The sequence below is a fragment of the Cynoglossus semilaevis genome, chromosome 11, assembly GCF_000523025.1.
Source record: "Cynoglossus semilaevis isolate Cse_v1.0 chromosome 11, Cse_v1.0, whole genome shotgun sequence".
Classification (NCBI taxonomy): domain Eukaryota; kingdom Metazoa; phylum Chordata; class Actinopteri; order Pleuronectiformes; family Cynoglossidae; genus Cynoglossus; species Cynoglossus semilaevis.
This window is the reverse complement of record NC_024317.1, coordinates 15,007,856-15,035,807: the sequence shown is the minus strand read 5'-3', so window position 1 is coordinate 15,035,807 and position 27,952 is coordinate 15,007,856. Positions and strand designations below refer to the sequence as shown.

Below are 27,952 nucleotides of genomic sequence, written 5' to 3'. Positions count from 1 at the left end.
CGAAATGCACTAAAATGCAAGATTATTCACCCGGTGAACTAGGTCACCTTCCCCAGATCAGAACTCTCCGTTCACTTAGACATGTTAAGAAGGCAGGCCTCCGACCAATAAAAATAAGAAGTTGTAAAGTTGTAAGGGAAAGTTTGAACATTATAAAAAATAGTTGTATAAAAAATTTTTAATAAACTTCTTTTAAAAGGTTTTTCATAAAAAAATACATTTTTTATAAAAAAAGGTAGGTTTAAGAAGTGGCTGCCGCAGTGATTCATCCATCTTTCCTTAAAAAAGCATGTCAGAAAACTTGATCCAAACTAAGGAGAGTAATACTGATATACGTTCTACTGCGAAATATCTTACATAATAAAGATAGTGTACTAGTACATGAAGTACTGTATACCCCAAACCAAACAAACTGTACATTGAAATATTAAATAATAAATAAACTTATTTAATTTATTCTGAGATAGCCTTAAGTTCCTCGTGTTTGCCGTGGGAAACGGCTGTAGAAATGCGGATAACAAGATCAACAACTAAGACTACTATGAAAATGTGACAATATGACATAGACCTTAAATATTGTCCCTGCACACACCGTGCACAGACGTTTCTTTTCCCGTGTCGTCCTTGCAAATGAGCACCGACAATTTGGACCTTGGCCTGAATGACTGTAGCCCAGTCGCTTCAACGTCCTCCTCTGAGATTGATGGGCTTCTCTGGTCTGCTGATGTTGTACAGAGCTTGGATCTCATCGGTCGTAACCTGGATGTTAGCCTCCACCACATGCTCCATCATCCTCTCTCTACTCTCACCCAGAAGACGCTATCTGCTGCCGGTCCCCCGCTGACTGCACGTCTTATGGCTTTCATACCATTCACGGTAAACACGAGAGACGGCGGTTTTAGAAAATCCCAAGCTCTGCACAGTTTGTGAGATGCTGCAGCCGGCGTTGTGGACTCCCACTATCTTCCCCGTTCAAATTCACCCGTGACTTCCCGATGAATCACAGTCGCAAAATATCCTGGCGTCTGTTTATGTTTGGTGTGGCGTGTTGTCTTCTTCTTTTCCACTTAAGCCAACCTAGAAGTCTGCATTAAGGAACATCACTGCCACCTACTGCATCAAGTGTATAATTTACCGCGTTCCACATTTAAATTCAGTTTTAAACAAGATTTTATTGTATTTCATTATCGACATATTATATATCCAATATATATATTCCATAGCAAAGTGGGCCGGGTTTGGGCATGAAACACCCGGGCCGAAAAAGGGGCCCACTCCGGACCTGGATGTAGGTAAGACATTTGACCGAGGCAAGCATCTTGACATGCATCAAGTGTAAGTTATTAGAGAGATGCGGTGGAAAAAAGCCGGTAATTTTTCAAAATAAATCATCGTTCAGAATTAGATAAAACAGAAATAATGACTAAAGTCGAAGTCATGTGACTCGTGTCTGCACTTCTGAGGGTAGGTATAAAATATGAAATTAAATATAATACCTTTCCTTCCAGAACAGATGGACCAGACACCTGTGTACACTAATATTTAACCTTTTTATTTTCACACAGATCGTTTCTGTACTTCAATCATTAACTGGACAGGATCTCAACAACTTCAAGAAACTGCATGTAGCTACAGAACTGCAGTCATTACAACAACATGTAAACAGGCTCTATACCATGTGGCAGCAGCAGCAGCATCATTATATACGTTTACTAAATACTACACGTACATTCCTGTTGGAAGAAAACTCCACTGGATCAGCAGAGACATGGACAAATATAAAGGACAAAAGTCGGAAATCCCTTTTTATGGCCTGGTTGAGTAGGTTCTACGGCTGATGAGTTAGTCAATGCAACACTTGTGGCATATATTATGTCAGCTGTTCATCTCAGACTATTTTAGGACTTTTACATCAAAAGTTGTGTAACATATTTACAAGGACAACAAAAGTGAATAAGTCTCTCCGTGTTTTCCTTCTAGTGGGATTTTTATACATGTGTTTTCCAACTCTGAGATAATTGTTAGATGTTTTGACACAGTGTTTAATGTGTCCTGCATGAATATTAACCACAGTTATGATTTTAAACGTACACTACAGGGCAGTGTCTGTGTACTGGGAAATGTCAGAAACACTAACCTGGTCTTTATTTATTCTTTATTGAAGAAAAGCATCTGATGACACGTGGTTTGATGAGATGTGTGTCCATTAAGTCTTCAGGTCTCCATGTGCATGACAGCGACATCTGTTGTTGCATTGGTGGAGTTGCCAATGTTAAGCAGTCGTAGTCGGTTTCTCTCTCTTTTCCTCCCGAGACCAGGTTTTTTGTTTCTTCTTCCTTCTGAGATATTGAAAAAAAAAGAATGATGAAAAATTGTACATCATTTGATTTAAAATTTATAGTTTACACTTTTTCATGAATTTTGCATCATATAACTTGTAGAACATGGCGTGATGTTTTCCAGATATTAAAAAAAAGATAAAGAATGGTGGTTTCAAAACATACTCTTCATGGAAGAGTTGTGACCTCTGAGTGTCTCTCATCATTTCATATCAGCTGAGTTCACCTAACTCCAGTTGATCCCATAAAACTGTGTCAGATTAGTTTTACACGGATGTGCCTGCTTCCAGGGCCAGAGGTTTTCTTCACCTCCACGGCTCAACAGCAGAACTGTGTCATGTCAAACAGCTGCTCTGCACATCCGACGTGTTTGAGCATCAAACTCAACTTCTTCAATCACCTGTGGCCAAACTGTTTCTAAATCTTTCACACAATCTTCCACACCAAAATAACTTCTCTGTTTCTGCTGCTCAGGAGTTTAAGACCTTTTTTCAACTGAAACATGTGGTGTTTTTCAGCAAATGGCTTAAAATCAAGTTTTATTTATTTATTAATTTATTTTTTTGCAGGAGGGTCAGTTAAATGTTCATATTGCTTTATGCTATTTTAAAGAGTGGAAAGAGTTAAAGAGATTATACAATGTCATTCATTTATAGTCTTTAAACTTAACAAATTGTTGATGAAGATCTGCATGTGTCTTTTTTCAATTTCTGCAAGAATATCAGGATTGGGGCAGTTTTTCTTTTTTTTTCAAATAATTATTATATGAAAGAAAACACACCATTCAATGTTTTTCTTTTGGCAAGAAACGCCACATGTTAAACTACTGAAACTCACTGGTCCTGGCTTTTCTGTATAAACATGAACGTCAGCCCAGTTCAGTCACATTCTCCATCCTCAGAACTTTGCTCACATTAGCACAGAAACTCAATTGTCTTTTTCATATAAAACTGGCTGTTACTTCAACCTTCAACATTGGCAACAACATCTTGTGCTTTAAAGAGACCTTTAAAATGAACAGCATGAGAAAATATTTTCAGCAATAAATGCACTGCATAATGGACGTCAGTGTCTTCAGGAGAAATCCCAAAATAGGAACATCTACACTTTACAACAACAATCACCTTTTTTCCTCTAATCCTTTCTGATGCCACTGCAAGTGTTTCATTCAGAACTTCTGGTTGTAATTATGGCAGCTCCACAGTAAAGTGGTGGAATTTTGGAACTATTACCCTTAATTTGTGTTTAAAATAATTCTAGTGAGGCTGCAAGGCTTTATATAGAGAAGACTGACATTTAGTCCAGGCCAATAACAGGAGCCGTTTCACCTGCAAACACGTGACGTGTCTCAGTCACCGTGGAAACTTGTTGAACAGACACAGTCCAAACCTTCTCTGCAGCCTTGTATTTGCAGTTCTCGATTCCACGGGCCCTCCCGTATGAGCATCTACCTTTAGACCTCTAGTTGTTCCAGCAACCAGTTTTTTGTTGCATGCAAACCATAAAAATGTAGCCACAGAGACCAAACCATGACTTTTGGAACATGAAGATTTCTACAAACAACATAAAAAAGCTGCTTAAGAAACAAATTACAGCCTAAACCGCTCCCCTGGAGGCAACATCACTTGTGTTTCCGGAGAGTGTTGGAGGAGGAATTCCTAGATTTTCCAGCCACAGCATAATTCAACACATCCTGATTTCTGACCAGATGTTGGCACGGCATCTAAGCTGCTTGGTGGAGAAAGAAAATCCTAATTCCACGCTGGAGGACGGTAGCTGATTGCTCCTCACACGTTGCTTTGAAAAATATTGTGTTTACTGCTTGTGTCAGGGGCCACGGTCAGTTCACGTGTTTTCATCAGACTTTGTCTCTTCTCTCCCTTCAGTCGGAGCTAATGTGCAGAGCGGCTGCACTGTCATCTGCCCCTGGTTAGTAAAGAGAGCCATGCTGTAGAAATCAGGATTTTTAATCCCCTCAACTCCTCTTATCCTTCTCCACAAATCAATTGTTTCCTTCTCCCTTTTCCATCACCCTCTCTCCTCTCCTCGTCATGTCTTCATTATTCTAATCTGTCCTTCATTACCAGTGATGCTGCAGTGTCTTTGATTTTGGATGCTGCCGTTGTTGGTGATTAGGTTTGTAGGCGGATTGTCCCCGAGATGCCTGTGTAGTGTAAATCTGTCTTTACGCACTGTAAGTATAAGCAGACTGGTGTGTGTGTGTGTCTGCACTGTATGCATGGTCATACTTTCTGACATAACTAACTCACATGGTTTGGGTTAACTAGGTCTACATCAGTCCTGAAGTGGCCTCTTCCCTGGACTTAAATCTTTTCCACTGGAAAATAATCCACAGTTAAAACATTAGTATTTTCACATTCACAAGATGCAGGACAATTCTATTGTAAGAGCAGCACAAACACTGGCAGTAATTATTGCTCCTTACTTCGAAGACATACGTGATCATCAACTGACGGCCCATGGGCCAAATCAAGGCCCTCGGACTGGCCATTTCGGCCAGCGTCTGGATTCCAAAATTGTGAATATCAAAGAGAAAATTATCTCATGTGGTCTCCACTGTTAAAGCAACTGAAAAAAACAACAACTGAGAGTGAAATAACTATTAGTAATGTACACCCTTTATGACTGTGTTTATTTATCTATATTCTCTATTTATTTAGTTATATTCTGATAGATTAAAATATGATTTTTAATTATTTTTTCTAGTGTCAAATATTGTTGGTGACCTCTGACATACTGTGTTAGTTTCAGCAACATCTAGTGGTGAAGTTGCATGCTATGTTTTAATATATTTTTTAAATATTTTTGGCACTTTCCAAAATATAGATATAGATTTACCATAAAATACCAATTGTATCTATTTTATTTTTTAACATTTAGGAAAACAACAAATCAGAAACATAAAAGTCAATTTTTAACTGTGGAGAATTTGTGGGAGTTCACATAACACTTAAAAATATGAATTTCAGTTTTTGACTCTGGCCAAGGTTTTCTCCGTTCTTGTTTTTTTTTTTTCTTGATCAGCTTTTGTTACTGTGTGAGGTTTTCCAAGTGGTTTGGTCTACTATGAGCCCAAACTAATGTAGCTGTGAAATTTTGCAGCATCCATGGATGCGTTAAATTGAATCCCCCGACTATCCTGATGTGAAAGTGTTCAGAGGCTTTTTGAATTCTGTATAAAGTCCAAGTATTTAGTCTCAGAATATCTGTGTATGCAGCCTTTTTCGTCCAGTGGAGTGTTCCAGTGGTGGCGTGTTTTCAGGCTTCTTTCAAGAAAGCACAGGGGCACTTCGTGGATGCTTTGAGCCTCCTTTTTATCATCTCACAAAAGGGACTCCCCAGTTGCAAGTGTTTGTGAAAAAAAGCTTATGAAAAGGGTAGATTTCTCTAGAAAACCCCACGGCCGAAAAAAAGAAAAAAAAAGTTATATTTTCCTCCTGAGGCTGAAAGAAGTCTTTGCACAATGTGTAGTTTCACCCAGAACCACATGTTGTGCTGGGAAACGAGCAGTGTTCATCAGCATAACGGATGATAAGTGATAAATCAGTGTTTCAGAGTAGCAAGGAGCCATGTGTGCCAATGAACCTAACCACTGGAAACGATAAAAACAACCATACACTTACACAAACAAACACGCACCCCTACAGGGAAACAATACAGTGAGAGGGCAGGAGCCCTAACCTCGCACAAAAGGATGTAAATTTGACTTTGGCACGTTTGATTCTGTGGTTTAGCTGCTCGGGATCCGACAGCTGTGGAATTTCTTGGGAACATTTTGGGGAAAAAACACAATGGGAACAGATTTTTCTTCCCAGTTAGCATTTGTGTATTAGCCATACGGAAAATATATGAGCAATATTAAAACATGCAACTGAATCTGAGCAGATTGAAATGCTCTGGATTTAGAAGAGATTCACAATATATTTTGACTTGGACATAATAGGGTGAGGTTTTCCTCAAATGGGACATTGATGACATTTAGAACATCTCATGACAATCGATCCATGTTGTGGTACATTTCTTTCAAAGCCACAAATATGAAGCTCATGACAGCTGTCAGATGAGTCTGGAGAACATCATCAAAGCCACCAACGGAGCCATTCTTCTGCTAACCATTAGTGTTGGTCCAAACTTTGGAGCCAACATATCAATTTGACTTTTGAGACATTCCCAGGGAGAGTGAATCTTTTAAAAATGTTTTAATGACAAAGACGGGAGAATAAAAACAGTCGGTCAGACAAATTCCTCATCTGGTGTAAATATTGTGAACTGGCAAAAATATCACGGTTTATCCTTCAATAATTGTTTGAATAATCAAACCTAGACCAAAGTGATGAAATGGGTGATTGAACCGTAAACATCCAGGCATCCAAAAGTTGATGTCAACATCATGACTCAACAGCAAATCAATTTTTTAGTTATCCCATCACTGCTCTGTTTTTCTTAATATTTATAACTCCAGGATCAATTTTAGAAATACACTGAAGAAGATGGAATGTCAGCAAAGGCAAGAGAGAAAACAAAGTGTGTAAATAAGAGCGAGGCAAGAGGAATGATAAAGCTGGGGGAGTAGAGGAAGTGAAGAACGAGAATAAGTATTATTATTTAAAAAAACAAAAACAAATATAAATAAAGAACAGGAAATGCAGTGAAAATGGCAGTGATTTGTGACAGGAGAATAACAGGTTGATAAGACAGCAGTGAGATCTGCTATGATTTATGGTTTACAGTAGTGATGGACCATTTCTGATTCACTATCACACCAATTTAAATCTTTTGGCATTTTTTTAACAATGATAAAAAACAAACAACACTTCAACAGTGTTTGGTTGATCAGTGGCACTTAAGGTTTAACAGGATTAACAGGAAAAAACATTTTTTTTTTTTTTTTAATTTTCAAAGCAGTGTCGGGAGAGAATGAGGGAGAATGAGACAAAAAAAAAAGACGTAGTGCAGAAAGCTGCCTGTTCTCTAATGAGTACTTGCCAAGGCAGGCTTTAGTTGCCCCGAGGACACGTCTGCAGCCGGATCACTGTGCTGTAACTTAATGCATATGATACATGAGAAAATGTGCTTCAGCTCAAAGTCTGTGTTGTGTTAGAATGTAAGATTTGTCCACATCCATGTGCAGCTAAAGCAGAAAGTCACACAGTGTTGCACTGTTCAGATCTTACATTACAGAAGGAGCGTTAAAACGTGAGATGTCTCTGGTAAAGGACAAATAGTCTTCAATAATCTTCTTATTAAAACAGTAAAAATATCTGAATATAACCATCCAACACTGTGCAGCTCAGATGCCTTATATAATCCAGTCTACCAGCTGTCTCTGTATAATTGGGGTGAAATCGCGAAACTCCTCTAAGATGTTTGTATGAAGTAAGAAAAGCTTTTAGAAAAGAACACATGCCAAGATGAAACAATCACATTATAAAGTCCTGGGAAAAGAGCTGAAAATGATTGGCTCAGCCCTCATGGTAACATGATTTACTTTCAGTTTGATATTAAAACTTCACTGAAGACAAAAGCTATTTGGGAAATAAACCAAGACAGACAATAGTATCTGATGAACATCTGTTCTCAGACTGCGAAAAAGACCTGGACATTTGAGACCCACTGACTCACGAGTCATGAGTCCTGCAGCCTTTCATTTGTTCTCTCAGGTCATCACCATGTGTATAAGTCTGTGAGTGTGACTCTTTTCTGTTGGAAGGCAACGTGAAATAAAGTGAAGTCACTCAGCAACACAAATATTCTAACATTCAAACTAATTGTTGTGATGATGAAGCAGATAAAGCTTAACTTTACTTAACTTTTTTATTATTTTGAATTTCAACGATTCTGCCTCGGAGATCAAGAAAGCAGTTTCGATTCTGATTTCTAACTGAATATTATTTTACCTCTAATGGAACATAATCCAAAATGTACAAAAGTCTATATTCAATAATGAACCTTTATTACTGTTGGTTCGGTTTTTCTGAAGCTCGATGACTTTCAGTCAGACCGAAAACTGTCTCTACCTCGGTGAATCTTTTACTGTTGGCCAAACTCCCACAATGCACTCAGTGACCTTGATGATTGATCGCATTATTACAAGTTGATATTTTCCGTCTTTTCGTCTGATCTGAGTCTGCAGGTTTCTGTCACTGTAAAGTCATAAAATCAAGATCTCACACTATTAATGAATCCACTGTCTGTAACTGTTATCACAGATCACAGATATTTTTAAGAGCTGTTCACATGTTAGTGTCATACTGTCTCTCAGCAGCTGGTGTCGCCAGACAGAAAAACTGACAACATATTTTATATACATTTTCTCAAGCTGCCGCCACTAAATGTCAGTAGTCTTTAGTTGTTTAACTTTGCATCCATGTCCTTGATGTTTGGTTTCTCGAACATTAAAGCCATTACAGACCTCCTGTTTGTGAGATTGGCAACAGATAAAGACATCAAAACAGCAACCAAGGACATATTTCAACGTCTATATTCTTGGGAACTGTTGGCGGTCTGTGGTAAAAATAGGCGTGAGGTCGATTCTCAAAGGAGAGCTCGCGTGAGATGTGTGTCGCTTGCTTAAAGAGTGGCTGCTCAAATCTGTTAACATGTGCACGCTAAATAAAAGGGACGACGCTCGGGGACGCAGATGCGCTGATAATTCATCCGGTGTGGCCCAGGACTCGGTTGAGTTTCGTTACTGTGCCAGACCAGATAATGAGCTTTTTTTTTCCAGTAAAGACTATGATCTGGGATATATCAGTGTGTAGCTAACCACAAATACACTTGAAAAAGTCACAAATGTGGTCTCTGTTCATGGAGCTCATCCAGTATTTAATGGAGAAGCTGGTTGATTTGGGTTCTATACTAAATTATAGAAAACCTACTCACAAAAGTGACGATGTAGCAACAAATGGCAATTTTTGGGCCGATGAACCAGTTTGTCCAACTGGGCCACAGTGGACAAATCCAGTTGTGTCTCAAACGTTAGGGTCTTTAAAGACAAGGAGCAGAAGTGTGGCCTTGATTGATGGTTAAAAAAGTTGATACCAGACAGTTGATGCCAGCTGTAACAAGGATCAGGGTTAACCCTAGTCCTCAATAGACTGACATCGTAAGTAAGGCCAGTAATAATGATGGGCCTTAATGTATTTTAAAGTGTTCATGGTCCAGGGTCACCCTTACATCTAGTCTACATTTCATCTAGAAAGGCTGAAGACAGGAGGCTTCAGATTTGCTGTTGTCTTTAACTAGGGTTTTATGTTTCATCAGAAATGTGTTGGTTTGATTAGTTCAGACTTCATTTACAAACCCAAATACCACAGAGCAGAGTACCGTCCACAGAACACAGTAAGAACTCAAATCTATCTTTTGGTTCATCCTTCAATCTTGAGATCAAAGGACAAAGAACGGACTGGTATCCACTGATCAGACAATTTATTGCAGCTAATTTACAATTGTCAGAAAATGTTGGTATAGAGGCAGAACCCTTTAGGTCTGACCACACCTGAGCTTCAATCAATTCAACAGGTTTCTACTCAAGTTTGGTCAAAAAGGTCTAAAATGGTTCATTATTATTGGGTGGAATTGTCTGATAATAATCTTGGAGACATCTGTGAGTCCTGACCTAACCTCTTGGTTTTTAAAATGCCAAGATAAATCAGTTGTACCACAGATGGTAAACACTCTAAAAGGTGGTGACTTTTGATAAGAGCCAACAGATAAGAGCCGGAAGTTTTTTTAAATTTATTTATATTTTTACAAAACTACATAAAGACAGGGTTTTCAATACAACTCTGCTCAGTTACTAAACTGTTGGTATGTGGTTCTCAAAAGGCTCACGGTCGATTTGGGTTTGGAGCTACAGAACCCAAACTAGCAGTAGGTTTTTCAAACTTAAATGAAGGTGTTAAATAAAATTTTACAAGTGGAGGCCAGTACTTCTCAATATTAGGTTTTAATACAGTAGACACATGCTCTGAGACTCTCTGATCTGACTGGGGCCACCCTGCTGAGTTATTTTCAGACCTAAAATGTGTTTTGAACTTACTCTTGGCGAGCCAGCCATGGCGTGCAGAAGCATGAGTCTGCTGTGAGAGTGTACCATGGCTGGGCTTGATTTTTTTTATTTCTGTTAGTACATTAAACACTGATGCACAGCTGCGTTAGTAATCTCTATCCAAGATTACTCACTCGCATGATTAATGTTTAGCTTTTTTGTAGTAATATCTGCTCATTTAAATTATAAAAGCTTCAGGAAATCGAAAACTACGCAGAATTTACAGGGTAAAAGTACAAATGGTCATTAGACAGGTCGGTTGCAAATGAGTGCACGTCCACTCTTTTACTCCTCCATGCGTTTCTTTTGCACTACGTCGTAAAGCAGAGGCGAACGCAGCTCTTTTTGTTTTATTGCAGGGAAAATGTGTTGTGTCCTAAAGAGGAGCTCCACTGCTGTGTGCTCTCTCTGAAACGGAGCTGAATCAATCAGTTCCTCTAGATTATCAGCACCATAAATACAACTTAATAAGCTTCCACACTAACTCCAAACATCTGTCTGCAGCCTTCAACGACCTGAACAAATATATATTCACCCTGGACCAGGGATCCCTCCTCTGTGGTTTTAGTTTTTTCCTTTGTTGAAAGGGTTTTTTTTTTTTGTTTCATGTACAGACAGAAACGCTCACTGTGACAAACTGTGTTCTTTACATTTGGGCTACATATACACAATACAACAGAAAAAGAAACATTAAGGCTGTGTGAGGTGAACATGTGGACACAATGTAAAGTGCCGCGTTATGTGGAACTGTAAAGTCTGAGAGGTAAAAGTGGATTCAAACAGAAACAGACTTATCCCAACAGGTTACAGAGCAGTTGTAATTCTGCCGGCTTTGAGAAGGTAAGGGTGACTTGAGTCAAAGATCTGCACAGTGTTTATATATATATATATATATATATATGCATTCAGCATTTCTGGCAATATTTGAGAAAAAACCCAAAACATTTATTCCTATTTTTTCACCATACAGTGTTTGGAAATGAAGCAACTGCTATTAGTTCAGAAGTGTTTTTTTTTTATTATTTACATTTGATGGCAAATTAAAATTATTTGTTAATATTCCTTAAGAAGAATATGTTGCAAGTTTTTATTCCTTTTAATCACATGTGAGTTTACTTGTAATGTAAATGTTAAAGAGAAACTAACTCCGCTCACATCAAAAGTGTTTTTGGGTTTTGTTAGATCCCTGTACAAATTTTTTTTTAAAATCATTTTTTCTTTCTGCCGTTCCCAGATCTACAGCAGGCCAATATAACAAGGTGTTTGTTGAACAACTTCCTTAAATCTTATTCTAGCAACAATTTCATGTCTGGTTAGTCATAGTTTAATAACAACTGTTAACTCTGTGTCTATTTTTTTTTATATCTTGTATTAGATCAAATGATTCCTCCTTTCTTACAATGTCCAGTCTTTGCCCTACTTCATGTTTGGTGCCCAGTAACAAATGCTGGTATGCTGACACACTGGATGAAGATGTGTTAGCACTTAGTGTAATTTAAAGCATTACTTCTTTTGACCAAAACCAGAATTCACATTTGTGTGGTGAGCCAGGACCTGCAAGAACAACATCTGCAACTCTGAACACTTGGAGCGGTCATTAGGTTTTTAAAGCAGACGGGCTATTTCTCAATAGAATGACAGACAAGATTCAAATGGTGATACGCAAATGATACCAGGGCGTATTTCATGTGTGTGACGTTGCTGTTACATTACCCACAAAACAAGCAACAAACGCCTTCACTGAATTAGCTCCCGGCAGTTTGCTGCCAATGGTGAGCAGGAGGAGAAGGAGACGAGACCCATGTCCTTCCACATCATATGAAAATAATAACAAGGCAAGAGAGGAGGAATTAGAAAAGACTAGAGTCATCTAATCTGGAGCAAGGGAAGAATGTCAGGGAAATGCCACAATGTCCTTTCATCCCAGATGTGTGCTATTAGGTTCCACGGCAGGATTCCCGCGCCAGACTCTCTTGTATCAGATTTCTTTCTGCACTAATGCCAACGGACATTTGATCTGACAATGATAATGATAATTACCTCAAATGACATGCTTTCCTTCTTTTTTGCAAAAGGTTGGAAGGACACACACATACACATACACACACACTCACTAGTTTCTGTGTTTTGTCAGCACTTTACCCTAATCTAGAATTTCACAAACATACTTCTATCAGCCAAATATTAATCTGTGCACTAACTCTAATCTGACCGTAGTTCTAATCCTGACTCTCAACCACTTCTTGAATCCTAAATCCATTGAACTCAGTTGAATGTTCCAACAAGGTCAAAGTGTCCCCATAAAACAATATTTTCTGATGCGTCCCCATAAGTATAGCTACACACACACATATAATAACACTCCATCCATCCATCCATCCATTTTCATCCGCTTATCCGTTACCGGGTCGCAGGGGCAGCAGTCGCCACCCAGATCACACTGCACCGTACCAACAGCCCTAAACCTTCCTGTGGGTGGTGAGTCCACTGGAAGGTACATATATAATAACACTCAGAAACTGAAACATGAGTTTTGAAGATGGATTCGTTTTGGCGTTTTCGTGAGATTATTAAATACACAATGTTCCTCTGTTTTCACACCTTGTGCTGTCACTCTGTTAACAGACTGTGTTTGTAGGTAGAACCAGAATATCTGCAGGATTTGACCTTGAACTGTGATTCTCTTAGATCATCAGATCCTCCTTTACAGAACAAGAGTTTAAGGTTACAATGCTGGCTTCTCAGTCATGTTATGAATGGCACAGACAGTATGGTTGCTATGTTACGTGAGGATTACAGTTGTGCAATACTTTTAAATCACAATAACACGGTTTAAATTTAAAATGCATTTTTAAAAGAAAGCCAATAAAAAGGGAACCCTAATCTATTAGAGATTTTTCTTTGCAGTTCCTGCCCCTAAAACAAAGCTTTCGAAATATTTTGGTTTGTTTTCAAGCTCCTCTGGACTCTGAGAAACACAGAACACATGAGCAGCATTATCCTCTGGACACGATTATTCTACTTCTATGAGTTACAGCAAACCTGCGAGGCCGGATGGCCTTGGAAGGAGGAAACATAAAAGTATAAAAATGCTCTGATGAAGCTCAGGATGTGCGATGATTTAAGATAATATCTCACTGCAGAGCAGCCAACATAAAGAAATGCAAGGCTGTCCTTAGTCCAGGGAGCGAGACATGCGAGACACATGCACTGATTATGGTCACTCCCTTCTATTGGGTTTCCATCTGTAACCTTGGTTCTCTCTGGACAGAAACCTCAGACAGAGAGTGCAGACTGTCTTCTGAGGACACTCACATGGACACCAACCCCTCAGATTGAATAACACGGTCGGATTGACCTCTACTCAAGTCAAATAGTGTTTTCAGCAGTGATTTGGTCTAATGAGCTGTGAACAGATGAGAATAAAGCTGGAGATAAAACACATCCTCTGTACAGTTTTAGCCATGCTACGGCTACATGAATTAGCAAGTAAACCAAACACAATCGAAGATATACTGTACTGTATATATATATATATGTATATATATATATGGTATATATCTATATCTATCTATCTATCTATCTATCTATCTATCTATCTATCTATCTATCTATCTATCTATCTATATATATATGTCGTGTTTGTCTCTTTGTCTTTTCTCACCTGTGGGACATTTTTTCTTCATCCTGCACCTCCTTGTCTCACTGACTGATGAACAAGTCCATGTTGTTCTTTCCTCTAAGGTTTTATTGCCCCGATTCCTCATCTGCCTTCCCCACCTGAAGCCACAGGTGGCGCCGTTTCGGAGACAAACGCTCCATTCGCTCCAGTCTCCCATCGGAGCAAAGAGACAGTTCTCTACAGGAGAAGAGAGAGGAACAAATAACTGAACAACGGCCAACCAGTTAAAACCTTTTTAAATTCCATCAGTGTCAAGTACAATGAATCCAGAGAAATTGGCGAAAACATTTTGATAGAAAATAATCAAAGCGGAAAGTGTTGGAAACATTTGAGGACACTCCGACATCTTTTTGTTTTCTACTTCGTGCTGGAAAGTTTTGCCATTGGAACGACCGGCTTTGCTGAGAGGACAAATGTGTTTTTCCATGAAAAAGGCAGAAATTCCATTAGGAAAATGAAACAATGATGAAGATCAAATAAAAGGTTTCAAACCATAACCTGAGGAAGTGGTTTTAATAGAGAGGGGTCTTCTCATCAGTTTCCACCAGTGACTTGGCCACAGAAGGAATTTGTAAAATGGGAAACATTCACCAGCCTCAGCCATGACCAGATAAAAATGTCTCCCTAATCAATACATCAAGTGACAGAGTGGAAAAACTATATAGATAAACTGTTTTGAGTGATGAAAATACCAGGACCAGTTTGGAATCAGCATGAGAAGCAGATGTTTCTATGATTCCAGCGGTGAACAGAAGCTACAAACGGTGCAGGTGGGAAGACGGGAAGACATTAGCAGTAATCACTTAACGATGACTGGGCTTAACTCGGAGTTTACTCGGAGGGAAGGAATGGAATAGAAAAATACTTGGTGAAGAATTGTGGAAAACCTCTCTGTTGTTTAGAGTCATGTATGTGTCAGGTTCCATGGAGAAATGGTATTTTGGTGTTTTTATTTAAAAAAAAATGAAAGAAATATAGGGAATATTTGGCAAAACTGCAAAAGTATGCAACTAGTATTTACTAGTAAAAAAACTAACAAAATAATATTAATAATAGTTTATTGAGATTTTTTTAAGCTATGTTGATATATTTTAGACACTTTAGGCAATAAAACCATTGATTTGATCAACCTTTTTCAGTGTCATTCACCAGAACCGACAGCACGCTCTAGTGTTATACAATAAGAATTCCACTGTCACTTTTAAGTTAAAAGTTTAGCCTCGACCTATCAGATAGTCATAATCACTCACTCTTATAAAATGGGCGCTAACGTTTTTGTGCACAGAAGTGCTTTAGTTGAAAAAAAAACCCAAACATTTAGACCTGTGCTAATTGAGCAGCTGTGCTTAGCTTTCAGGTTGTACATTATAGAACCCCCACACAGGCAGTGGTTGTGTAGGTGAAGCTAACCAGTGAAGTGGGAGGGGCTATTATAATCAAATCTGAACAACTCAGTTTAAGACACATTTCTGGTTTTAGGCAGATTATAAAAATATAATTAGTTGTTGAACGTGACATTGAAGAATAGCAAACACACACACACACTCAAGAGACACAAACATGTGACCACCAGCCCAACAAAGTGAAGTTTGATCAAGACATTTCCTGACTACTTCGTGTTTCCTCTTCTTCCAGTAAAGCGTCGTTTCCCAAACAGGTGTGTTTTATCATTAGACATTTTATCACTAAATGGCTTGAACTAACAGGAGAGGAAGAAAAGAAGAAGAAAAACCCTCACAACCATGAAACACTAAGCCGTCTACTCATGAGACATGGCAGAGAAAGAGCCAGAGAGGCAGATAAAAGGAGAGGCTCGTTCATGAACAGATCTGCAGTTCATTAAAAGCTTCAAGATTTCTCTCACTCAGACAGACGTCGCTGAACGGTCCTACATTTTATAGATGCCTGAGGTCAACGTGCTAAAGGTCCCTGCCATCACACAGTGACTTGAAAAAAGAACGGTAAACTAAGATAGAATATATGTCGTAGGATGAAATGTTACGACACGCAGGTGTGAAGCAGTAAAACAAAGTGAATGTGTTTGTAAATGTCTGACTGATGACATCATTGTTCTGCACATCTTTGTCGTGTCATAGCGTGAGGACATCTGCAATTACGTCAACATCCGGCTTCTTCTAATCATTCATTGATTGAAAAAACACACAAAAAACACATCTACGCATTATGTTGTACAGCTAAAGTTATGATCCTACTGCAAATACTCTGTCGACATTCCTTCCATCTTCTCCTGGAATCTCCGCCGCTTAGCCACAGTCACCCTCACATTCTCTGCTGTTCTCTGAATTGCTTTGTCAGCTTTAAGCCTTTAAATCATCACTTGCGTGATAAACTCGAAATTCCTTTGGTTGAAAAAACCAAAAGTGAAGGAAGGAATCTGGGCTGACTTTATACAAAAGCATCAAATCTAATTGATACGTTTTTGAAGGTTACAGTTACTGGTTTACCTTATATATTCTTACAACTTGAAATGAAAGTGGACTTTCATTGTAATACTGACCTTCCTACCTATTTTACTACAAAAGACATAGACCAAAAGGTCATATATATATATATACACATAATAACTTCACCTCTATTTACTGAAACATCTGTTGAGGGCTTTGAGACCTAACAGTAATACCGTGCCAGATTTGGCCCCTCAGGCCCTGCATTTGACATCAGTGATTTAGTGTATATGGTGACAATATGGTGCATCAGAGGACAGCGGCAAACACATGGCACCACACTGTGGTAAGCTGTAGTTTTTAGGAGGATCAGGATTATGTTAAAATAGCTGCGATTATGTGGAAAACATGAAGCACGGAAATGTTCCTCACTCACCTAAACAGTCTGTTTGATGAGCAAACGTTCCCTTCGGACAGGTCGTCACACACTTGCCTTTAAACAGCTGGAAGCCAGACCTACACTTGGTGCAGAAATCCCGACTGAAACAGTGCTCACAGTCCAAGGAACGACACCCTGAGAGATAAAGAGAAAGAAAAATGATCTTATTTTTGATCAAAATGCAAATATTTAACATCTGGTCTGCTCATAAATCTGCCGTGGATGAAGTCAGGGGAAACTTGAGTCTCCTGTTCACCTTAGTCCTGAAGGTGAACTGCAGGTGAGAGGGAAGGACTGGCTGGGGTCATGGAGCTGGAGGTTCCACAGAACTATCATCTGTACACTTGTTTGTACAGTTTGTTTGGATGGAGTTTGGGGTTGTCCTTCTGCCAAATCAGTGGAGGTCCTGGGAAGAGATGACCACCTAGATGTCCCACTGACTTCTAACATTCCAATGTGCTCCTTGAGGAGTGAGTGTGAAAACATACTGGATCTCCTGTTTTATCTTTGACAAACAGAATCCAGCTTCTGCCACTCACAATAACAAACTATAGGGTGGCATCACTTACTCATCTGTTCACTAACTCAAACAATCAGTCTCTCAATCCCTGACTCACCCACTCACCCACTAACACTTTATGAGATAAGCTCAGACCCATAGAATCTGAAGGTTTTACAGACTGTGTTCATGATGGTCTTGGTTGCAGTACTAGGGGAGATGGTCTGAGCAGTGGCAGCCTCCTAAGACTCTTATCCCAGATCCCTGCTTATAGACTTAAACCAAAGAGTGAAACCAAACCAAAGATTATTCTGGGTGTGGACTGAAGCAGCCACCGTAGTCCTGCAGGACTGTCTTGGAACCACAGATTGGAGCATATTTACAGAGGGAACAGACACACATGCTGCTGTGCCCTGTTAGAGTGGAACTACAACAAGGACTATGACAGTGTTCCCAAACCAGAAGCAAGTGACGTTGCCTACAAGTCAGGTGGGCGTACAGCGACGCACGTCAGTCGCTGATAAGGAGGAACAGCACAAATAAAGACAGCACTTCAGGAACATGTGGAGGGGAATCAAGTCTGTCTGGCCTTAGAGACCACCCACCCATTGGCAGACCACCTGCAGACCACCACACCTGGACACCCTGAGCCAGTTCTTCAAGCTTTGGACATAATTGTTTATTCGTTTGATTGTTTCAGTCTGACCTTTGTTTAACATGTTATAGTATTGGAAGCATTATTTTTCCCAGTAACTGACTTTTATCCTGTCTCTTCTTCAGGAGTCATCACAGTGATGGTCTGCACCATGATTCAGAGCAGTTTTGACAGTTTGATTATTATTATTATTATTATTATTATTAATTTATGTTGTGTTTTTTAATGTATGTATTATATATATATATATATATATATATAATTTTATAAAAGTTAAGGGTATTTAAGATCATTATTTAGAGATTTTGTGATTACAGTCTCATTTTTAATTCTTTTTTTTTAGGGCTTTTAAGTTTAGAAACAGTTGATGCTGGTTAGCGATCTTCAATTTTCTTTTTACCTATGACTGCTATTTAAGCAGCAAATTTGCAAAGCAAACTTCTTACAAGACTGTTCTGTTATGTGATTTTTACATAAAAAGATATTTCTTAAATAATAGACTCTAAAAACCACAGTACAACAGTAGTTTTAGGTTAAATCCATTGTTCAACACTGGCTGATGAATCTACTGTGTTTAAAGTGCTTGGAGTTCCAGCCTAAAAACGAGTAGCAGTATTTGATTTAGTGTTTTTATATTTTTAAAAATATATTTAGTCTGATTTCCCCTCAGTGGTAGGACAATCAGAGTCTTAAATCTCCTACTTTGAGTCAGTGAATTTTTAGGCCACATTCTTTATTATCATAACTCTCCATATTGTCTACAGCAGATGAAAAAGCAGCTTCTACAGCATAGATAACTAAGAAACTGTCACCCTGCCATCGATGACCTAACAGTTTTATTTGATTTTTCTGTTGGTTTTTGTTTGATAAGAAGCAAGGCCAGTTTAAACGGTTTGCAGCTCATAAATCCTTCAGTATATGGACTATAAAATGACTGAACTCTTTCTGTCACGTTTCAAGACAAAAACATCACAAAAGGTCTGTGTTGAATTTACCACAAAGCTGGAGGACAGTATTCTTCTGGTCAGTGAATTTGACTTGGACTAATAAGACAAATGAGACAGAAGCCCGACGGATTCATGTCTGTGAAACTGACAGGGAAACGTACTCATGCAGCGGTTGATGTCCTTTCCTCTCTGTCCATAGTGTCCAGTAGGACAGGCGTGGAGACAGGTGCCGTGGTGAGACATCCCATCCCTCTGCAGGAACAGGAAGAGCCTCTCGGGGCAGCGAACACAGCCGTTGTCACGGGAACACTCCAGGCAGCTGCGACAGTCCTCTGATGTCTCTCTTTGAGCTGCAGGACACAACAGAGGACACGAGGAACAAGATGAGTTTGGACAATAGGCTGAGGGACGAAGACATAGAGGTGAAGAAGACTTACTGTACGTGTCCTTTATTTCCTGTCTGATTCTGTTAAATACACCGGATATTTTTAGATTTGATTTTATGATTTGCCCATTTATCTTTTCATTTATCTTTGTTCTTTTGTTGATTTACTTCTGACTTCCTGGCGTTCCTGCCCGACAGCAGTGAGAATTTCACTACACAGGGAAACATGTTGTTGTACTGCGCGTGTAAAAATAAATACTTCGAATCTCGAATTCTTATTTTTAACATTTCAAGAATGTACTCTCTTTACTAAAAACATCACCTATATTTAATTTAATGCACATTATTGCAACAGTCAATTTCACACACTGAAAAAAAAATCTATTCTATTTTCTGCTTCACCCTGTGGTTCTAAACCAATGACACATTGCCTCTGGGCCAACGCGCCACTCTGTTATTTCTAGTTTATAGATATTAATGATATACAAATAAGTAAATATGGAAAAGTGCTTTTCAAAGCCCCAAAATTTTAGTTATTTAATTATTTGTATTTGTAAAAAAAAAGTTTTTTTCTTTTTTCAGAAGTGTTCACACAGTTATTATTTCAGATGTTGCTACTCATTCAGTTGAATTATAACAAAGGAGTCATCCGCGGCTTTGGGAAATATATAACTGTATTCAGCAACCTTTTGTATGTGGCTAATATATTTTAGACAAATGTCTGCACCTTTTCAATGATATTTAAATATTAATGTTTAAGAGTGAGCTGCTCCTGGAATTGCCAGGTGTCCGGAGACATAGAAGGAATAGCTGTAAGTCAGTGGCGATTAGGAGGCAGACGGAAAAATAGGCAGGGTAAGAGATAAGTGGAAAAAACTGGACACATTTGCTCAGAACGTGAACGGCTGAGCAGAGAGTGGAAGGATGTAGATACAGTAATAGATTATTAAGATCCACAGGAGGAAGTACAGATATGCAATTACTACTAATAACAGTACAAAGTTTTAACAAAAAAAAACCCCATAAAGTTTAAATATGAAAACTGAACTTTTTTTTTTTACGAATCCAATGAACCAAATATATGTCTAATGTCTAATATATGTTGTATTGTGTAACTCATTAAAACCATGTTTAGCAGATAATTATGTATTACATATTATTCGTAATATTCAGCCAGAATAGACAGCATACAGGATGTAGCAGGACACATGTAGTATGGTCCTTGATGGAGTCTGTGTCATGCACAGGTTAATGGGCCCAAAGCTCATTCGTAATGACCTTTAACCTGTTGTTTTAAGCTGCTGATCGGGGGAAGTGAGCAGCGATAATATTAGGAAAGAATCAGGGAACAGAGACCAAGAGGAGGTAAAGAACAGTTCAGTGAAAAGAAGAAAAGCCTGGTTTTCCCAGGGTGGATGTCAAGAGAACCCTGGGACCCATTTCACTGAGCTCCAGGTCCTCACTGTGAGGCCCAGAGCCCGCAGTCTGAAAAACACTTCTCTACACATGTGCTATCGATCTGCAGGCTTAAGGGAGTTTCAGAGGAGTGGCAGGTTTAGGTAGCGTAAAACTGTGACCCCTGACCCTGCATGGGATTGCACTGGGTTCTTAACAAGCACCAGGTGTAACAAGCTCTTTTGGGGATTTTGGCAAAATGTGCTAGTGAGTAGAAAGGGGGCTTCCACACTAAAACTGCACTTACATGGACATAATGTGCTGAGGACGGGAAACGGTGAAAATTAAGGTAGAAAGAAAATGAGTGCAGCATTAGACAAGGTTTCCTCAGCAAAGGAGCCAGAAGTCACTGTAGTCACGGACTTTTCTGAAGACTCGGAGAAAATGTTAGATGCATCAGTCATAGAAAAGCAAACTGATTCTTAAACTAAAGAAATCCTAAAGTCTGCACATTCTTCATACGTGTAAAAGTTGTTGTTTTTTTTGAATATTTTTTATTTATATTTTTTCAATACAGTTAATATAAAGAAGTAGAAAATCTGGTTTGTAGCTCTGTCCTTGGAAACTATTGCCTGTTTGCTTGCTGTTTCCTTTAGAAAAAATGGAAATTAGCACTTGATTTTCTTTTTTTAATTTTGCTTCATAAAACCAAAAAAAAAAAAACGCAAATACCTGCAGTTAAATAAAAATGTTTTCATTGCAATAGTTTGATTTTACATTAACATCTTCAGATGATTTTAACCCATATAAAGAGACATTTTTTCTTCCTCAAATGCACTGTCAACATCTTGTTTATGCGCATCAATGACCTAATGTGGCTGTGACATGGTCAAAAAAGTACAGTTATTCTGTCTGTAGCAGGAACCCTGTTTTTAGGGTGTGATTTTCCCATCACCGCGTTTGAAGCTGAAGCCCAGAGAGTGACAGTAAAACCCTGGTGTACAGTACACAGTGACAGGGAGGGGGTGGAGTGATAAAACAACACAAGATGTGAAGAACCTCATTACACACGTGTGCACCACTGTACAACTGAAAACAGCTGACACGATGTGATGTCTCAAGTGACTGAAATAAATATGCGCGCTACATCTTTATACTCTCTCTGCAGAAACTCCATGATGATCCCGTCCAGCTGCTCCAGCACAGCTTCACATTTTAAATGTTGCCTACAAATTGTCCAAACTATGACGTTTAATATAAAATATTACAAACTCGGTAGGTTTGGGTCTTTTTTTTTTCCAATTTTGCTGGTTGAGGAAATGTATTTTATTGCCAAAATAAAGATTTTCACCTGCTGATATTTCCTGTTTATGTTTTGACAAAAGCTGTTCAAATAGTAATTGTTTTTCTTAATAATGTGACGTAAACTAGATTACTTATTTAAACACTTTTTGATGTAGGCAGAAGTCGACGACTGACACGCTGTGAGCAACTGTCGGCTCGTTCTAAATTCACAGTAATATCAAAAACTCCGTGAAGCTAAATTTTCAGTTTAATTTTATATATTTTTCTCGATTTTTTTTCTTTACTAATAATTCTGGTGTTTGCATTAGTAGTACAAAAAACAGGTGAGAAACACTAAGATCTAGATGCTGGTATTTGTCTTTCTGTCTTTCTGTGTATATCTCAGAAAAAATTTAAATTGAAAAAAGTAGAAATTTAGGAATTCTTATGATTAATCATAATCAATATTGATTAATCTTAATTAATCATGATTTAACTGGATAAATCCACAGCTACCTTGTGACTAATATGATTGAAAAGTGTTCACTATTTTACAGATTTTGTAGTTTATTAGTCAATAATCAATATCCTCTGAGGGGAAACTTTCTTTTCATTAAAGCGTGACTCCACGGTGTGTGAACTTGTGTCATCTGTTCCGTTGACAGCTGCGTCTGCAGCATCATCAGCCCTTTGACTGTAAATCAGTTTCAGACTTAGTGTAAGGTAGACGTTAGAGGTGGGCTACCACTGGGAAATGATTTGTGAGTCCTATCAACAGGTCACTGACCTGGTGCACACTCTTCACAGTGTGGAGCTCCTCCCACCAGATGAGCACAGCAAGAGGCAGTGTTGATATATGGCACAGATGACGTAAGGTCATCTCTCCATCTTTGGAGCGCCTGAGTTTGATTCTTTAGACATTCCCTGTTCATGGTTGTTCAAGTTCTTCCTACACTGATTAGTTGGAGTTCTCCAGTGCATCACATGTTCCCATGAAGACATAACCGTTCACACTCTAATTCACACCTAAGGTCCATTTAGAGTAAGATCATTCTTCATGTTAATGGACTATGTTTAAAGCTGGAGGACGTGGAGGAAACTCCACACTGAGGGACCAGGAATCAAACCAGCAAAGTGACTCCCTGACTGTGAAGTGTGCACTCGTTCTACACAAGATGTAACTTCACCCAATCAAGGATTCCTAATTAAATAAAGGCTTTGAAGAACTCTGAGGTAGTAATAAAATCTGGTTATATTTTTTTCTCCACCAGACCTTTTCAATTTTCCAGCGACCGTTAACAGGTGCTGGGAATTATCCAGATGAATCTTATCAAAACAGACCCAGTATTAATGGACATGATAATGACATAATGACTCCAACACTCCTCAGCTGTGTGTGTGCTCTGTCACCACTCTTTTTTATGATGCCTCTCAAGTACAATTACCGTCAGGTACAAGTTAAAGTTGAAAGTGTTTGCCGTGTTAGGAAATGCAAAATAAAAGTTTGTAATTTTGTACGTTCGGCTAAAGGTTTGGCTGTGAAATGTTAATGTGAGATGGTGCTGGACGTTAAAGAAGAAAAGATGAGTTAAACTATAAAAATCACATGTCCTGACAGCAGGTTGACCATTGGTGACTACGACCAGCCATCGACCTCAGACGTTCTTCACTCTTCACTGATGAGTCTAATCAGACCTCCCTGAAGTACTGTTAATTACTTAAATACACCCCATGAGCTCCACTCTAATATTTCTGACGATACTGTAACTGTTTGTCTGAGTCTGACACCTAAACGTACACTTTAAACCCACACCTTGTCCAGCACAGTTTCTCTAACGCGCCATTCCGGGGTCACGCCCCAGCAGTTATTTCCCTTCTTCACTGACCCTGGATAATTTGACACAGCCCAGTTTCACTGACACAAACCATTAAGTTGAATGAGAATCAGGGACAGCTGATGGTTCCAAGCCGCCCTTCTAATCATCATCTAATGCCTCACCTCTGGTCGTCTGACGGGGCCGAAAGGGAAAACGTTGGTAGCTGCGACAACAAAGCAAACGAGACCCGGTTCTGCTCTGTTATTCCCAAATTGCTGGGGGAAATGCCAGACGTCAGTGTGTGTGCGTGCGTGCGTGTGACTAAGGGTCATTACATACCTGCGTGGCTCTAGTCAGGACTAAGAGGTTTAAGAGAGGATTAGATATAGATCCATTAACTACAACGGAGCAGAATTCCCAACCCACTGTGGACTGTCTGAGGCAGAGCCTAATAAGGAACGACACCACGGTTCAGCCCCTGATATCCATGTGAGGCATGAAAACATAAGAGCCTCGCAGGAGGGAAAGAAAATTGATTCCAGATTTATCACTGATCCACATTTATAATGATTTGCAGAATGATATAAAACGTTTTTTTTTCTCCTCTAGATTTGGAGCAATAAATGGAAAAACTGTCATTTGAAATTGAATATAACGGTGGCTCGACTTCTGCAGCAGCCACTTCATGTCATAAACGTCTTCTGGTTGTTGAAGCTAAAGCGCGGAACGCCTATATTTATGCTCAGTCATTGAGCATTAGATCAAATCGGTGAAGCCTTGTTGCAGTAAAATATAAAAGGTAAAACGTCACGGCAACATAATGAATTCAGGTCTGTGCTTGTAGTTAAATGTGTACTGGCTGTAGAAGTCTTTAAAAAATCTATATAGTAGATAGTAAAGTAAAGTACAGTATAGTATAGTTCATATGAAAATTAGCTTGGATACTATATATAAATATATATATATATATATTGCAAGTATACACTGGAAGTGTACTACTATACTCTTGCAGTACATCTGATATAGTTATAAACCAGATTGTTTTCCTATCACGTTCTTATCAACAGTTTCTATGATTTTAGTGAATGTGACTCTAAACCCAGTTTCTCTCAAACCACGTGGGTCAACCAAACCAGCGTTAACACTAAGAAACTGCAATACTGACTAATAAAAGTACACTCACGCTTCCCTCCCCTCAAGGCGATCAATGCGGCACACTCACCACTTTGCTTCAGCATGACACCAGACCCGATCCTGATCACCTCACATAGCAAAGATATGACAAAGGCAAAGAGTCGCAAATGCATCTGGGCTGCTGGCAAGCGCCCGCTTCAGTGCCAGGCTTTGGACATCTGCAGGGACTCCAGGCGTGTCAGCTCAAACTTTTAGTTCCACAGTAGAAGACACAGAGATGAGCAGCATTGAGGTGATTAAGGGATGGAGGAAGATGAAGTGATCTCACAGGCCCAGGGCAGGGATGAAAACCAGGAGTGTTAAGGTGAGGAAAGGAAACAGACGCAGGAAAAACACTCCTCCACTCCTTTTTGTCCTGTTTCACGCAGAAGATTTAGGGCAGAGATAAAGAGACAAGCAGCCACAAAAAACAACTACAAAACAAAAAAGAGGAGCAGAGCAAAATGAGGAACACCAGAGAGTTTGGAGAGCAGTGGAGAGCCTGGTCTGCTTCCTCTGACTGGCGGCTCAGAGTAAAAACTCACCATTTAAGTACCACTGTCAAATTTGCAATAAACGGACCACACTTATCCTGTAGCCATCTTTAACCCTTTATTGGCTCTCGGGGCCTAAGTGGTTCCACATTTCCAGCCTAAGCTTCAGCCTCCCTCCTGCTCTTGTTCTTCAGTCTCCTCTGGCTTTTTATTGCTCTTATTTACTATTGTTTTCCTAAAGAGGACGGCTCTGTTTTCAGTAGAAGTCTTATTTAATTTGTGCAGTTAATAAAATTATTTGACCACCATGAAAAGAAGGAAAGCAGCTGGTGCGGAGAGGAGACAGACCGAGGCTCTAAAGTCTGACCGTTGCACACGATGTTCGTGCAGCAGCTGGTTCTGTGTGATTGGCTGTTTGTAAGTCTTAATTCAACACCAGGAGCCGTTCTTGGAGCTGGATACAGAACCGTTTGTATGTGATGGTTTTAAAAGTAAAGGAACCTGAAATATTCTGATGAAAAATTACCAAATATATTTTTAATATATCTGGCAGCAATGGCTTTTCATTCTGGACAATTATTCATGGTTTTCAATTCTTTTCAAGCTGAAAAATACAAGCTGAAAACTACACCTTTTGGACTTAGACCTTCATCTTGTTTACCTTTCTATCATGTATTTCCAATTGTGGAATCTTGGGCGATATATATATATATATATATATAAATATAAATATATATATATACTTCTTAATTTTTAGCTTAGATTTAAATAGCAAAACTGTAATTTTTTTGGTTCACTCCAGAACAGCTGTCTTCACGAGTTAAAATCACGGGTCCAAGAGAATTTTATTTAGATCTAGCTCTGACAAATATTTTTTCCAATTTTTCATGTGTATGTAAAACCAAGATTAATAAATAATCCAACTTTTTTTAAAGGGGATAGATAGAAGATAGATAGATAGGTAGGTAGGTAGGTAGACAGACAGACAGACAGACAGATAGACAGATAGATAGATAGATAGATAGATAGATAGATAGATAGATAGATAGATAGATAGATAGATAGATAGATGGATTTCACACCCACATCAGGTTGTCTCTATATTTGCTTTTTTGGCAGTTTTCACTGTTCATATAAGTTTCTTTGAGGTCAAGAAACATTATGTGCACTTTCTATGTACCTGGTTTAGGTTTTTGCCATCCTTAATTTTATGGCAAAAACAAGCTGTAAACGCAGCCGTGCAGAGACTCACAGACTTCCAAAAACAGCAGGAAACAGGAGTAAAACGCAAAGACTAACAAGCTCTGGCATATGAACGAATATGATGAGCACTGAGGCTCTTTGACATATGGACCACAGGCTGTAACCTATTTCCTGGAAGCATCACCGGGGTAAATTTTGACTTTAAGTAGAAAATAATGTTAGTATTTGGCTAAGGTTAAAGCCAATAAGATTTTTTATGGTGCCAACATGTTTATTGAAAACTATGACCATATGGGCATAGAAAACATGATGCTGTCATGGAAGATCGCTCAGGTCCTGACAGGATGAAGCCATGTGGTTGTATGTCTGTTTGTGTGTCGTCGCCAGTACACCTTTACACCCGTGGTCAATTAGCTAAAGGGTTCTACAACAATTTGTTGATTTTACACCTACAGTCCACTGGTCAGCTTTGGATCAATCAGACTACAATAACAACAACAACAACAACAACAACAACAACAACAAAGCTCTGAAGCCACGTTTGTGTTAAGATTCCATCCACATTGGTTTTAAAAGTTGGTCCTGTAAAGAAAAAAATGACAAGAAACTACATTTTTCAAGTTTGATTCATACCACATTGAAAGCTTATTTGAAATACATGTGAAATTTTTCTATAGCTGTGTTTTCAGTCTTGATGACAGATGGTCTGGAACTGTACGTTTCAACATAGACACAACCATTTTGTGAAGCCACTGTGTTAGCTACAAAGGAAATAACTTCACATCAGAAGTCGAGGGTAAATGAGGGTACCTATAACTGGAGTCACAGACTGTATATACAGTGGAACCACGAGATACGAGCATCCCAACATATAAGTATTCTGAGATATGAGCAAGCCTTCGAGCAAATTTTTCCTTTGAGAAACATATAAAGATTTGAGATACGAGTACGCTTAAAGACGCTGATGTGGCCGAGCATGTGTTTGCCGACTTGTACTTCTAACTTCCTAAGTTAAGTTAATGTTAATTCTAAGTTTATGTAAGTTACGTAGTGTACGTGTAAGATACGCTATGGAATCAACTCTCTTCCTCCTCCTCCTCCTCCGCACATGCCAACATTAGCTGCTTTTCTGTTATTTCTTATGGGAAAACATGATTTGAGATA

At 38.9% G+C, this 27,952-nt stretch overlaps 1 protein-coding gene across 1 annotated transcript; it reads right to left on the bottom strand.

Annotated features, from left to right (window-relative positions):
- Positions 1–1,273: 1,273 nt before the first annotated feature.
- rspo4 (R-spondin 4) lies at positions 1,274–25,748 on the bottom strand. Its single transcript, XM_008320820.3, has 5 exons — positions 25,141–25,748; positions 19,199–19,387; positions 16,934–17,071; positions 14,075–14,269; positions 1,274–2,339 (listed from the first exon to the last, which is right to left on the bottom strand). The coding sequence occupies exons 1-5, from the start codon at positions 25,223–25,225 to the stop codon at positions 2,215–2,217; spliced, it is 732 nt and encodes a 243-aa protein (XP_008319042.1). The 5' UTR covers positions 25,226–25,748; the 3' UTR covers positions 1,274–2,214.
- Positions 25,749–27,952: the final 2,204 nt, after the last annotated feature.